We start from the raw sequence: 16,350 nt of genomic DNA, 5'->3' as shown, positions 1-16,350 counted from the left end.
AAAATGGGTAGACCTTCACAACTGTGCTATACAGCCAGTACTCACTTAATGATTTTTTGAACATATAAGGGAAGTAAATGAGTGACATTTACAACCAGTCCTTGCACTTACAATGGTCTCTGCAATCATGTAATTGTGAATTGGTACACTTGGTACCTGGCTTCCATTTACATCATAGCATCATCTTCCACTTTGCCAGCTTCCTACAATTAATCAATGGGGAAGCCGGTTGGAAGTCTCAAAAGCAAGAATGAAATGTGCTTGTTTAATGACCTATGGTGATTCACTTGATCATGGCAATCGGTGGTGTTGGAATGTCCATCACTAAGTTCCACAGTCATGTAATGTCACTCTTTATAACTGTACTGCTTAGCAAGGGAAATTCCAGTCCAAATTACAATCATTAAGTGAGGACTATCTGTATTTGCTTCAAGATGGAAAAGAAATGGCATTTCCTGAGGCTCCTGTGACACATAGGAACTTACACTGATTTAGTCTATGCCCCTGGCTAGTTAGATAAGTTCAACTTTTTCAAATGACTTTTCTGGTAAGTATTATAGCAAAGCTATTCCAAAGCATCTGAAATCTACCACATTGAGAAATGCTTAGCAATCTCATGTATATTCTAATCTCAGTTCCAGGATCTGGCAATCTTTGTAAATGAAAGTGTGCTTATTTGAAAGCAGCACTCAGAAAATATTGAATTTTGCTAGTCTACTGTCAACACAGGTGTTGTTTTTTCTGTAAATATCAAAACACTGTGGTTACTGCTTACACTTTTATATGAATCACTCCTGCAAAGCTTCCCAAGGTGCTTCTTTAGCAAACTGCATAGTAGCAAGAGCATATGTCAAATGCTTAAGAAATACAAAGATTTGGTAAAAGAAAAAAGTATGTCTTTTGACATTTTTTGGAAAAATAAATTGACAAAATATGTTGAAAATCATGCACCAAACTGTATCATGCGAAAATATTTATTATGGTAGCTATAATTTCATAATATCTACATACACATTATTTATGTGATACTAAATGAGATATATTTACCCTAGAAGCATAGATAGTATATAAGCATTGTGTTAAATGTAATGGACATTTTCATGTAGCTCATAAGAAAATGATAATAGTTACACTATTATGAATGTAGCATAGTTGTTAACATCACAGTACCCATGGTTGTTAAACTCTACAGCCTTATGTTTGGTGACAGGTATCTTATTTCTCAACTTGAATGCCATATTAATTGGTATTCTGCTAATGTTTACTGAGTATTAAGGATATTTTCATGTACTTGTCATTACCAATAATGGCTTCTCTGGATTTATCTTCAATTACATACAGACAAAATCAATCAAATTCTGTAACATGAGCATATGTACCATATTGTGTATTACGTGAATACATTTCATATAGATGAGTGAATCAACTAGAAAAGACATTTGACTGATAATGAGCAATATATGGTATAGATTAATAATCCATGCATTTTAAGCAAGTTTTTAGGGTAGCAAGTTTGAAGAAAAGAGATGCAACAATACAACTCAAGCAATTCTCAAAGAAGAGAAAAAGAAATCACAAACACCTATACTTACCTGGTGCTTAGAGTATAACACTGAAATAGACCCATCTCTTAAATGTGTCTATTCTGATTAAGTCTGGATTCAATCCAAAGACTTTGTTATACATATTAAATTTTTGCAATGCTAAAGCAGTGAGGGTCTTCACCAGGAGGAAGTGCTGTTAAGATCACACAAAGTATATTGCAGCCATGAAGCAATTAAATGCATTTTTAAGAGGCCATGAAAGAGAAAGAACAACCTTAATAGAAATTATTGGGTTCAAGAAAGACTTTATCACATAATTTTTATGTTTTTTATGATCTAAATATGTTAAATCTCAATACAACAGTAATAACTTTTTCAAAGGCAAGGCACAATCTTCATTGATGGCCCAGTCACAACCCTTCAATTAAAAACAAGCATCCCAATTCTTGCAAGATTTTAGCAATCTCCTAAGAGAATACTAAAATCTTATTACATTTAAGGGTTAAATGAATACAAAATCTAATAAGGTTTGGAGAACTTGTAAAAGGTTGTCTATTGTTTAGTATACAAAAGAATAGCAAAAATAATTTTCTGTATCTCAGCATTTTGACCTGCTTTCTTGCCACAATTGATCTTAAATTTACTCTGTATATTACAAGCTTTCTGTACCATTTAGAATTCTAAAAAAATGGGTTTCAAAATTTCTGAATAGTTCCCAAAGATGGAAAAGGCTGCAAACAGTCACTTCCTATTATGTATATGAAAACTACCATAGGATAAAGGGAGAACTGAGCTATCACAATCTTCTTTTAACTTCTTTAAGAATTAAAATTGGCTTAAGAATTTTCCAAACCCAGAATCTCTTGTATACTTGTGAAAGATAGATACTTAGAAAATGTATTATTCTAAGGTGATGTTTATAAGTTTGTAAGACTAGGTTATGTTAGGCTTGGGGTCCCAGGAAACGAGATAAATTTTAAGATGACACCCCTGTTGTGATTGATATGGTTAATATTTACTCTCTCCATTTGTGGCTTGTTCTTACTGCTCCCACCAGAAGAATGAAAACAGCATCAAGACATAACTCTGTCCCACAAGGACATATATAGAACAAGGGCTTGCATCAACTACAGAAGCTGCTGGATATAGTGAAGCTCTTGAGTGAATGATTTCCTTACTTTATACTACATAAAATACCACAATAACTGTGGTCTATCCACATATTAGTACCCTATGCCTAAGGTGAGCTAGTAATCTTTCATCGATGAGATTTAAATAATTACACAAAGTTGTGAACCTCTATGGTTATTGTGAATTTCAGGCCCTGTTCTTCCATAGTTACTTATATATGCTAATTGTAATTAAGAGATTGGAAAAATGAAGCTTATCCAGAAAATGGATTATGTATCCATTAATCAAATTCATCATATACTTACTATATTGATTGATAGAAAGAGAAATGTTGTTTATTAGGCATATTATTTGCTTATTTGTAACTATATCTGGTGCACTGGAGAATATTTAAAACTGACATCAAAAGATCAAACATCGCTAGCTAATTTTTGCATATTCCATTTATAGAATATAATGAGATGTGACTGTGACAATTGTTTGAAAACAAAGGAATCAAATAATTATATTTATTGGAGAGACAAGAATGAGTGAACATTCAGGTTCAACCAGCACTAGATAAATTTAGGGTTTCTTCTGTACTTTGTGAAATAGCTCATTATTCCAGAAAAAAGTTAGCAACATTTATTTAAAATCCACTCTTATACCTACATTTTGGTGGGAATGTTTATGAATGTTATAACAATGGTAAATATAAACAACATAATCCTAAACATGCTTATGTGAAAGTTAATCCTCATGTGGATAATGGGATGTATTATCTGTTAAATATGTTTCTGAGTGAAGTTGAACACAGAAAAATAAATGCATTTTTCATATTTCAGTCTTGAAATTAATTGGATTCACACTAATCTGGACTACTTCTATTTAAGAGAGACAACTGGAGAAGTGTTATTTATTTGTAAGCAGTAAGTCTATAATAAATCTCTCTCTATTTTCCTCAATAAAGGCCTGAAGAGGTCCAAGGAATTAAATATCTCATCTAAAAACTGGAGCAAGCAGGTTGAAGATCATATTGTATGAAAATCACATTTCTAACATTGTTGCATTTTCCCCACCCCCATCCATAGTGTATTTATATTGTAAATTAGTGACTGTAATGCATGCAACAAAAATATGGTTTATCAGTTTATGTAAACATTAGCTTTCTTCATGCAAAATGCCTACAAAACTGTGGCAACAAATTATTCTAATAGCATCATTTTACATTAATTCTGTCAGAGCAACTGTTATTCCTGCTTCTATGATTATGCAGTAGAGAATATTTTAAAAACCCTTGAAAGATTTCCAGTCTACATCCCTGCTCATTTGATTTTGTAAGATTTGAACTACTCTTTGCTGTAGTTCCTTGTTCTTTTAATGATGGAAGAGAAGAAACCAGTTTTCGGAGGAGGCCCCATCAGAACTGGAGCTTGATTCTTGTGGGTAATTTTTATCTGGTGAAAAAGAAAACAGTTATAATTATATCATCTGTCACAAGATAATTTTAAGCTTTCATTTCCTAGCTTTTAAACATGTTCCAATAGAAAGAGGTCTACAAACTTGGCAAGTTTAAGACTTGTGGACTTCCAACTCCCAGAATTCCTGCACTAACATGACTGGAGGAGGAATTCTGGGAATTGAAATCCACAAGTCTTAAAGCTGTCAAGTTTGAAGACCCCTGCAATAGAACATAGAGCAAGTGAATACAATTTTTTTAAAGTTGATAATTGATTAGACCAATATTCAAATGAAAGATTAACATAATCATATCAATTACATTGAAGTCACTACCTCATCCTCCTAGTGTCTACTTACATTTGCTTTAGAATATTTTAAAGTCACAGTATCATGAAATATAAGAAAACACATATGAAACACAGTAACAATAAGATCAGATAAAATATACATTTTGCATAAAAGACCAGATATGTGGTAGGCAAAAAGAATATTGGGGAAAAACAAGCCACGGTATTCCCTGCATATAATAGTCATCCTGCCAACTTGGTGGAATCTCATTTATAATGTAAAATTCCAATTATATAGGCAACTGCTCCCATCTATAGGATAAAACAGAATTCAATATATATTGGATCCAAGGAATTATAAATAGCATAGAAAAAGTATGTGCTTGCAACTATATACATATTCAGAATAGAGCTGTTGGATATGAATCTCAATACAGTAATTGATCCATGTTCCAAATTTAACCTCCCCTTGGTTAGGATATTTCTCCCCAGTATGGTCTGTTTTAACCCTTATTTGACAAAAATGAGGTAGAAGCTGGTTCTACTCTATTTTGCTCTTGCTGGATTAAGATAATAATGAATGTTGTATCCATTTTATATAAAAAATTGGCACTCAATTATATCACAATTTCTTATTTATACTTCTGGGTCCATTGCGGTTAACATGAACTTCCATGCTAAATTTGAAAATAACCACTAGGACTTGAAGTTGAAGTCTGGCATATTAAAAAGGTCAAAAATGATTAAGTAGTATTCTAATTTGTTAATTAATTGGTAGTAAAATCAAATCAAATATGAAAAACCTGTTTAAAACCCTATGAAAGATTACTTCATAACTACCTATTTTGATTTCTTTGATATAAAACCAGAAATCACCTTAAATGAGACAACCCTCGTGTAGATTATGTCTCCAATTTTCTCTAATTCAACTCTAAATTAGAGAAGACATTTTATGAATGTATGCTATGCTCAAAGCTAATTGAAAGCAATTATCAAAGTGGCATTTTGTCTGTGACTTTAAGATACATTGTAAGATAATAAATGATTCTCATTATGTAATAAAAAGGTCACATCTTGCCTTTGGGCCAGTGAGGCTTACAGTTTTTCAAAAGCTATTTGAGACATTTTCTTTAGTGAACTACTGCTAATACAAGAGCTATCACTTATTAAATATCAGTTGTCATCTACACAGCACCCCCATCAGAGATAAGTATTTCTTTGAAAAAGAAACACCGACTCATTAAAACTGGCAAAAATATATCTCTTAAAGTGCATACCTGACATTTTCAAGCCAAAATGAATATCCTTCACTTGTCATTCACTAATAGCAGTACCAAATAACAAAAAAGTACACTAAGACGAGAGGCTCATTAAAACAGAAGAAAGACTATTTCTTGGATGAAAATTTGCAATCAAAGATGCGCACGCACACACACACACACTTATTTCCCAAACTAACATATAGAACATACATGGAGTTCTATGTTTAATAAATGATCAATTTTAATTTCTCTTTTTTTCCTAATCTTAACTTGTTTTAATTCAACTGTAGCTTTTAAAGAAATGTTCATGAAAAATTGTGTGGATTTTCCTATGTATTTCTCCTAAAATTGCATTTATGTATGCATTTTGGCCAAAAATTCTTTTTCTTCTTTAAAGCTCATGTGTGTGTGTGTGTATGTGTGTGTGTGTGTGTGTGTGTGCGCACGCGCACATGTGCATATATACATGAAGTTGTGAAAAGGCTACATGGAAAGCTATCCTTGATACATTTCTGCAGTAAAATTGTAATGTGAATTATTTGAAAGAAAAAACGAAATCACTTCTTTTCCCCAGTCCAGTAAAAAAAATTGAAAGGAGATTTATGGTTAACAGTTCTTCCTACAAGCCTGGCAAAACAAACCATGTATGTGAGAAAGACCTTAATGCGAGAATTGATGTTTATGTGATATGTACCCTTATTTTTGATGTAGTTATATTTAGATGCTGATCATGTCCTAAAACTCCACCTTACCTGTATATATTTTAAAGCATGAGTGAACTCATCCATTAACTGCCTACTCTAAAGGACACTATTAGATATGAAATGGCATATCTGTAGATCTCCTCTTATATGGTGGAATGAATTCTATATTGAGAAATTCATAATTCACATATTCAAACCAACATTCTAACCTAGCTTAGATCTAATGACCTGCACAATTTCTTTTCTTGAATGCTTGGAAGTTTTCACTTTCTTAGTTTCTCTTCAAATTATAGATCAAGAGATTACAGACTACAGTTTATGGCTTCATATAGTCCATGATGCAAAAGCACATTTTTATAACTATCCAGAGTGGTGGTTTTTTCTTCTTCTATTTTTCCTATTTGAGTATTTTTGAAAGTTTGGGAGATTTTGAAGGACAAAAACTTGTATTGGCTCATTTTAGCTCTGTTAATCTTCATACCCTAATAGAAATGTATTTTAAAAGTCCTGTTAAAAATTGCAGAGAAGAAATACTTAAGAAATATTTGAAGTTGTTTAATAATGTAAGTATTTTCCATTAATGCATTACAAATAATGTAACATACTTCTTTGGATTCTGCTTCTTATATCTTGTATTTTGGTGGCATTTAGAAAATTATCCATAGAGCAGTTTTAGTTTATTGAACAAATTGTGCCTTTATATTATCAATGAAGCCAGACAATAGATGGTTTTTATTATTTTTTTTCAGAATGACATCTGGATTGAGCAATGCAGTGACAATGATAGGAAACAGTAAAGGAAAAAATGCTGAGGCACTAAGGCTATCATTAATGGAGAAAATAGCCTGTTTCCTTTCATTTGAGTACTAAACAAACTGGGTCACTGAAGGCCAACTCGGATTTTTTGGCCTATCCTAAAGAGTCAGTTATTGATGCCATTGGAAACACTATTGCTTTGCTTTCTATGGAGGACAAATTTGAAAGACTTAAAAAAGCTTAACAACCAACCAAGCAAACAAACAAATTACAAGAAAAGATGAGCTTGGAGACCTATATAAAATGCTATCAAGGACATGACTCTGCTGCAGAAAGTGTTCAATTTTTGAAGGTGATTTTTGAAGATTGTAAAGACTCAGGAGCTTAAAACTACAGAGGAACAATAACTGAGGGTTGATAATGCATAGGAGCCCATAAAAGTAACTCTTTTCAAATAATTAAACACAATCCTGTCTTTCTCAGTTTTCAGATCTCTTCTGGAACTTTCTTTCTGTTGTCCACGCAAGCAAGTCTAGAAAAACATGGGGTGGCTTTAGTGACTTGAAAAGACTAATTTCACATGCACACCTGCAACTCAGACCTATTAAATATAAAACAAGTTTAGGAGGATTTGTAAGTTTTTAAATTATACTACCATTCCTGTCATTGTTTACATTCTATTTCTTATAAGAGATATTCTCCTTGCCAGAGATCCACCACAGAATATCATTTAAAAAAATTAAACAATTTCTTACCAATATCATTGCACCAACTGAAATTAAATATAATTAGTTTGGCATTAATTAAGCTTTAATAATTTAGTCTAGTATCACCCCTAAATAGTGTGATCCATTTCCCCTTCACACAGGTAAATTGGAAAACATGGTGGTGTCATCATAATTTTTAAACATACTGAGAAAATGACAGAGCTGCAAAATTAAAATAAATGATTAATGACATTTTTTCATGTTTTATACTAATAGATATTGCTGAGCCTTTAAATTAATAAAGCTGTCAAGATCAGGTTTGTTACAGGACCCAGCACTGAACCAAAATGGAAATTATGTATTCCAGACACCTAAGGATGACACTTTGGAATATTTTAAATTTTAATTAGTAGGTGCAATTATTCTGGCCCCGCCCCTACCTTTAACTACTACAAATTAATTGGCAATTAGTCACAACTAATTCTTTTTTTTAACAGTCTGAACTGGAAAGATAGGTGATTACATCTCAATATAGTTGTCTAAGGTGCAGAAAGCACACATGCAGTAAATTGCATTGTCAATTATGCAAAAAGAAAAGAACCAAAAATAAAAAATGAAACTTGTAAAATAAAACAAAAAATGTGCATAGGTTGACAAAAAAGTGTATGCTGTTTAGTGAAGGGAACTCCAAAATAACATCCAACTAAACAACAGAGTGACAAACCTCAAATGTATGCAAATGAGTTATTTACTGCTAAATAAGATTTGTGACTTTAGATAGGAATTGTTTGTGCACAGCTGGATATATGTTCCATTGAGTGTCTTTTCTTCCTGGAAGACAGTGTAGTCCTACTACACGGAGCACAAAGAAATAGGACATAGCTCTCTACACAAAGTCCTGCTGGGTGCATTGGACCTGATGCATCAAGCTATTATGCTTTCAATTAAAATACAAGCTCTTTCAAATAAATGAGTTTAACAAATGAACTTCCGTATAAATGCTGTCTGAGTATTCCTATTTATGCCAAAGACTCAGCCCTTTTCCACTGACATTATCTACCAAGCAAGTCACTCTTCTTTCTCCTTCCAGTCTTCTGTCATAAAAGTCAATATAAATGACATCAGCTTCTTGAATTTCCTTCCTAAATAGTAAAATTATGTAACTCTTCCTTGCAATTTAATTTATACTCATAACAGAAAGAAATAATTATCAATAAACTTGATAAATCTTGGAAGTCAACCCTTATTCCGTGTCCCGCAACACAGTATATTTGTTATGGTTTCATGTCATCCCAAATCACCAACTCATTATCTTTCCTGTTCCACAGTGTTTGTTTTTTCCCCCTCAAGTTACAGTCTTCTTCAATAGGGTGTGAAACTGTTTCTCAGTTAGCAATGTAGAATAGATTCTGTGTCTCTTGCTTCTAGTTATCACTGTTATCTATTGAACTTGTTCTTTTGTCAGATTATTTTTCTTATGTAAAGTTACTTCCTTGGCGTACCTTCTTTGATTTGATAAGCCTTAAATCTCTTTTATAAGAAATGTGTATACTTCTTAAATCCTCTGATTTTATTTTCATCCACATGCTACAAACTTGGGCCCATTTTTTTGGAGGCAGGAGTAGTAAAAGCTATGATTACAAATTCCTATCCATTTATCTCCATTTTGTTTCTTTTTCTTTTTGAGGTTATCTTACAAAAGAACTTGTAGTGAAAATTGCAAGAGATTTCCCATTAATCTCTTGCTAAATCCTGTCAGAAAATTCCTGTTTGGGAGTCTGTTTGATCACCCTGTAATGCTTTTCTCTGGAACTTGTTACTTTATATTCTAATGTATTTTCAGCACACTGAGCAATCATTCAGTTATCCAAAAATATTTAAACAGTCTTTGTGAGTGGATATGTTCCCAACCTATAAAACTGATTAAACCAAGCCCCAAAGTCTTATTTTGATACAGTTAGCTGATAAAACTCTGTTCTGTCCAATAGAATGTAATATACAGCAACTGGCCAGAGGAATGTTTCTCCCGTAAGTTTAATTAATATTAATACAGTTGAGAACGTCCAGAAATATTTCACAAGAAGAGTTCTCCACTCCTCTACTTGTTGCAGAATAACTTATGCCACCAGATTTGAAATTCTAGACCTAGAAAACCTAGAACTACGCCGCCTTCGGTCCGATCTAAGTATAGTACATAAAATTATATATTGCAATGTCCTACCTGTCAATGAATACTTCAGCTTCAACCATAACAGTACAAGAGTACCCAATAGATACAAACTCAAGGTAAACCGCACCAAACTTGATTGCAGGAAATACAACTTTAGCAACAGAGTGGTCAATGACTGGAATACTGCACCTGACTCTGTGGTTTCTTCCCCAAGCCCCCAAAACTTTAACCTTAGACTGTCTACTATTCACCTCACCCCTTTCCTAAGAGGTTTGTAGGGGGTGTGCATAAGCGCACCAACGTGCCTACCGTCCCTGTCCTATTGTTTCTTTTTTTTTATTTTTATTATATGTATCCATTTCATGTATTCATAACTATGTTTATACTTATACCTGTTATTTTATAATCGCTTGACTAAATAAAAATAAATAAATAAATAAATAAATAAATAAATAAATAAATAAATAAATAAATAAATAAAGAAAGAAAGAAAGAAAGAAAGAAAGAAAGAAAGAAAGAAAGAAAGAAAGAAAGAAAGAAAGGTTCCACTCACACATATGTGCTAGCTGTTTCCAGCTCTTGGGGTGGTGCTTATCTCTGTTACAAAACCGAAGAGCCAGCACTGTCCGAAGATGTCTCTGTGGTCATGTGGCTGGCATGACTAAACACTGAAGGTGCATGGAACGCTGTTACCTTCCTACCAAAGTGGTCCCTATTTTTCTACTTACATTTTTTTTACATGCTTTCAAACTGGCAGAAGCTGGGACAAGTAACTACTCGTTGAATACGGTTTGTCAGCCAGTTGCAAGTCCATCTAGTGGTGGTGCTATCTATTCCACTTTTTTCTAGCTTACTAAGAAGGTTGTGGTCTACTTTGTCGAATGCCTTGCTGAAATCTAAATATATTATGTCCACTGTATTTTGCTGGTCTACTAATTTAGTCACTGTGTTGAAGAATGAGATAAGATTGGTTTGGCATGATCTGTTCTTAACAAACCCGTGCTGACTGCTAGTTATTACTTTACTTGTTTCTAGATGTTGGCAGATCTGTTTTTTTATTATCTTTTCCAGTATCTTCTTGGGTATTGATGTTAGGCTGATTAGTCTATAGTTTCCTGGATCTGGTTTTTTTCCTTTTTTGAAGATGGGAACTACATCAGCTCTTTTCCAGTCTTCTGGTAGTTCCCTGGTGCTCCAGGATTTCTGAAAAATATAGTGCACTAGTTCTGAGATGACCTCTGCCAGCTCCTTTAAAACTCTGGGATGTAATCCATCGGGCCCTGGTGATTTGTGTTCATCAAGATCAGACAGGTGTTTTCTTACTATTTTTTTTTGCTTATTTTAACTTTTATTTCTGGTCTGTCTTTTACAGTTATGTTATGCTTGTATACTTACAATTTATATTCACTGTTTCCTAGTATGACTTGATTACTTATTTGTACCCTATCACTATCATTAAGTGTTGTACCTTATGATTCTTGACAAATGTATATTTATTTTTATGTACACTGAGATCATATGTACCAAGACAAATTCCTTGTGTGTCTAATCACACTTGGCCAATAAAGAATTCATTCATTCATTCATAAATCTCTCGCAGTGATTCCATTATCATCTGTTGGGAATCATTTTTCTTCCAGAGATGTTTACAGTACTGCAGCCATTTCTTTTTTTAACTCTAGCTTTTAAAGTCCTTGGATAAATGGCCACAAACTGTAGTTTGACAACTATAGTTAGTGGGCTTCAAAATGCCAAAGTACCAACACACAACTCCACTTGACCTCTAGGCAACAAATAATGCTCAAAGGCTAGTACTCACTATTTATCCCTGTTTTTCAATTCTACCACAATTCTTTTTCTCCACTACTTCTCTTCATGACCCCTACTTATGGAGAACAGCAACTTTTCTATTTGCCTTAGGCTGATTCAGGCAGTTTTAGTTTTCCAAATGAACACAAAATACCAACACCATCTACAACTGCTTTTCTGTTCAGCTTTTATAGCTATCAGTTGCTGGGATGGCTAGAGGAAGGTCTTAAGGGGACAGGACACCAGCAGCCGAGTTACTGGCTGTTTTGAGGCTGTTGATGCTCTCACAATTGGGCACACTGAATTATCTACTGCTGCCTTTATCTTTCTTTGGTAGGGTTTATTGATATTCTATTCAAAATTTTATTTAACTATAAGTCATAGTTTCTTAGGGAATTCTTTTAAACTGACTTGTATATTAATTAGTTGAAAGATGGCATTGGAAGTACATTTAAAACCTATAGTATGATCTTAAAAAAATATGCTGACACAGATATTTGTTTGGTTAGTCCTGTAAATGTTGCTCATTCATTTATTTATTTAGGTTCTTCTTCACATTTCATAATTAGGAGATGTGATTGGCTATTATATGAAAAAGACTTCCTTAGTGATCACACTAAGACTGTGGATCTTCCTGTTCAGAAAGTCATTCTTTCATTAGGAGAGTTTTCCTTTGCCTGGTTGATGATGTTTTTATGCTAAATTCACTAACTTGCTTGTCTGAAATTTTACTATTTAGTGTCCTTTTGCCTTAAGGTATTTCCAATTATCATCTTTTTTTAAAAAAACTGTTTGACATTTTGTTATTTTAACCATCTTGTTCTTTCTTGAGTGTTCTTTTTAAAATAAAGGTGGAACATCAATTTGAAATTATCAACACAAAAATGAAACCATCTGTGATTGCATTTAGTTCCCTTTTGTGTGAACACTTGGTGACAAACTTGGGTGTAATATGTGAATTGGCTGTAATGGATTTAATCTGATTTCCTATTTCTCCTGTGGAAAGTAAATTAGAATAGAAACATCTCCCATCATCTCTGCATCATGATTACATTTCCTTGATTATTTAATCAAAGCCTGACATAGTCTTCAGAACCCTGAATTGTTTGCCTGTCAGTTAGAAAGGTTGAATGGCCAGAAATATTTATTGAGCATTCTTTTATCGAAGTGCAATTGAAAAGTTTTATGTTGAATCATACAAAAGGGGGCAATGAATGTAATTGTATACTATGCTGCATAAATAATTCTTACTGAAATCTGCAAGATTTTAGGATCATAGAAAAAACATCAATTTTATTACTTTGATCAGTTTATTACATATACTGATTAAGACAAACTTACTATACAAGGTGTTTGCATCCATGGCTCCCCATCAATCTGCATAGGCAGAGATTTGCTAGTCCTAATGCAAGAAAATATAGGAATGCAGAGAAAATAAATCAAGGACATTTTTTAAATGCAGCATCTCACATGAAAAAACAGTACAATGTAATGTCACAATGATGGTTGAAAAATAAGACATATACACTTTTTAAACATATAGTATATGTGTGTGTGTGTGTGTGTGTGTGTGTGTGTGTGTGTGTGTGTGTGTATTTCCCAATTCCACAATAAATCCATAATTCATTATTTTAAAAAATAAAATACAAGCATGATTGATTTAACAATTTTGGCTTAAGTTACTCTTAGTTAACTTTGCCATATGGTAAATTAGCAATTTGTTTCAACAGGTCTCCAACAGGCATGTTTCCAGGAGATATGTGAGCCAACATATTTGTCAAATCATTCACAGAATTAAAGAATCATAGAGTGGGAAAGAACTATTTAAGACACTATATTCAATCTACTGCTCAATGCAGGAATCCAGATTAAAGCACCCCTAAAAACAGTATCGGAATTCCTGTTGCAATACAACTAATAAAAACAATTCATCACTTCCCATACAAATTATTTCATTATTGAATTGCTCTTACTATTATACTAATACTCCTAAAATTCTCCTGGAACTTGTCTTTCTATACCTTAAATTTCTTTCTAAAGTAACTTTTACAAAGTAATATAGTCTATGATGATAGAACACAAGTTCTATGCCTTCCTTTCATGTATCTTTTCAGGTAAACAGTCCATATCATTTTTCAATCATCCTTTATTTTTCCCCAGGCTAAAATTTTCCTGATCTTTGCCTATAATTTTCAGTCTTCTAATCACTCTCTTTGTCCTTTTCTGAACTGCTTGAGATATAGTGACATATTTGTAGAGATGTGTAGAATGGGGTACAATATTCATGATGAGATCTGACCAAAGCAGAAAGGGCGTTGGTACTTACCTGATACGCCCGTTCTCTTTGAACTGTGAAGAGCATCCAGTAGTGGGAGGTGCTTCAGTCTCTGCACATCTAGGCTGGGCTTAATTTCTGGAATGCTCCTCCTCCTCCACAGGACTCCTCCCCAGCGTTCCCCAGTTTTGGCGAAGATGAGAGAATAAACACCACTTGCCCTCAACGCCTTAACAATTCGTTGGCCGAAATGGGACCACACCAGATGGAAAAAAGGGGTGGGGCTGGATGCTCTTCACAGCTCAAAGAGAACAGGTAAGTACCAACGCCCTTTCTCCTATGAGCTGTTCAGAGCATCCAGTACTGGGACATACCAAAGCTTGGCCTGTCATATGGGAGGGACTCCGTCTGGCTTGGAATCCCCTCCTGGTCCCCGTGGACTCATTGCAGAACTCTTCTGCCAAAGGAGGTCTCAGTGGATGCAAACACATCAATTTTATAATGCCCAATGAAGGGCAATGGAGAGGCTCAGGTTGCGGCTTGACAAATATCAGTTATTGGTGCCTGCGTGGCCCATGCTGCCGATGTTGCTGCGCTCCTTGTTGAATGAGCTGTTATGCCCCTGGGCACCTGTAGTGATTGAGTCTGATACATTTTCGCTATCGCAGCCCGTAGCCAATGGCCTATTGTGGAAGAAGAAACCTTGCATCCCTGAGTGTTTGGCTGAAACGACACAAATAAAGCTTCTGTTTTCCTGAAAGTCGCTGTGCGATGAATATATATTCACAATGCTCGCCTCACATCAAGCCGATGCCATTGTAGTTCCAACCTTTGAGATGGCCTGGGACAAAAGTTAGGAAGTATCAGCTCTTCTGCCCTGTGAAACGCCAAATTAATTTTGGGTATAAATGTAGGATCAGGATGAAGGACCACCCAGTCAGAATGGAAGACACAAAGGTCTTTTCTGATTGACAAAGCTGCCAGTTCCGAAATATGATGAGTGGAAGTGATTGCTACAAGGAAAACTACTTTATACGTCAGAAATTGGAGACTTGACAATTTTAAGGGTTCGAAAGGGTACTTAGTGAGTGCAACGAGGACCTTGTTAAGGTCCCAAGTGGGATAATGGTGAACCGCTGGCGGGTGTAAATTTGTGGCTCCTCGAAGGAAACTCCATATGCGTGGGTGATAAGAAAGAGACAGTAGACCCTCAGAAGTGACAACTGATGCCAAAGCCGCCACCTGCCTTTTCAATGTATTAGGTGATAATCCCTTGTCAAGCCCCTCTTGTAGAAACTCTAGGATTTGAGCCACTGATGGATAAATGGGATCAGTTTGAGACTTAGTACACCATTTGCAGAAACTGGACCACGTGGCATTGTAAATGCGGGTTGTTGAGGGGTGTCTGGCAGCTTGGATGGTGGCGATAACTCTGTTGGAAAACTTTTTGCTCTTCAGACATCTCTGCTCAACCTCCAGACAGTCAGGTGCAACCATTGAGGGTCCGGATGTTGAAGGGGTGCCTGGGTTAGCAAAACCCTGTCTGGAGGAATTCTCCATGGTGTTGATATGGATAGACTGCGGAGGTCTGCAAACCACGTCCGTCTGGGCCAGTAAGGAGCTATTAGCAGCAGCTCCACCCTCTCATCCAGCAGCTTCTGGATGACCTTGGGGATCAGAGGAAGTGGCAGGAATGCGTACAGAAGACCTTGGGGCCAATGGCAGCGGAGCGCATTGAAGTTCTCCGCTCTTTGTGAGGGGTACCTGGAAATGAATCTGGGGAGCTGTGAGTTGAGGGGGGAAGTGAACAAGTCTACCACCGGCTGCCCGAATCTCCTGACCGCCTCTTGAAACAGGGTCAAATGGAGGCACCACTCTGATTGATTGATCGTAGTCCTGCTTAGCCAGTTTGCCTGTGTATTCGACAGGACTGAAATGTCTTCTGTTCTGATGGAAAGTAGGTTGCTCTCCACCCAACGACACAAGCGCTCCACTTCCTACATGAGGTATTTCGACTGTGTGCCCCCCTGTTTCTTTATGTGAGCTTTGGCTGTTACGTTTTCGGTCAATATTAGTTTGTATTGATTGCGTACCTGTGTAAGGAAGCTACAGAGAGCCAGGTGTACTGCTCGAAGCTCCAGCCAGTTTATGCTGCACGACTGTTCTATGGTGGACCAGTGGCCTTGGGTTGTGAGCGATTGAAAGTGAGCTCCCCATCCAAAAAGACTGGCATCGGTGGTAATGGTAAGCCTCTGTTGATGACTG

At 35.3% G+C, this 16,350-nt stretch overlaps 1 protein-coding gene across 3 annotated transcripts in view; it reads right to left on the bottom strand.

The window, feature by feature from the left end:
* Nucleotides 1-962: 962 nt before the first annotated feature.
* DGKB (diacylglycerol kinase beta) overlaps nt 963-16,350 on the bottom strand; it is a 306,279-nt gene continuing 290,891 nt past the window's right edge. For 2 of the 3 annotated variants that reach the window (XM_026677800.2, XM_026677801.2), the window contains 2 exons: nt 13,152-13,212; nt 963-4,111 (listed from right to left, as the gene is read on the bottom strand). In XM_026677800.2, coding sequence (XP_026533585.1) covers nt 4,004-4,111; nt 13,152-13,212 — 169 coding nt within the window. In that variant the 3' untranslated portion in view covers nt 963-4,003. Of the gene's footprint in view, nt 4,112-13,151; nt 13,213-14,787; nt 14,927-16,350 lie in introns of those variants that run through there. The other variant, XM_087946837.1, reaches the window with a different exon arrangement.

This window comes from Notechis scutatus, chromosome Z, assembly GCF_049901735.1.
Source record: "Notechis scutatus isolate UNSWTSFEM ecotype Mainland chromosome Z, rNotScu1.2, whole genome shotgun sequence".
In the NCBI taxonomy this organism is placed as follows: domain Eukaryota; kingdom Metazoa; phylum Chordata; class Lepidosauria; order Squamata; family Elapidae; genus Notechis; species Notechis scutatus.
The sequence above is the reverse complement of the archived record's forward strand: the minus strand, read 5'-3'. Positions and strand labels throughout refer to the sequence as shown.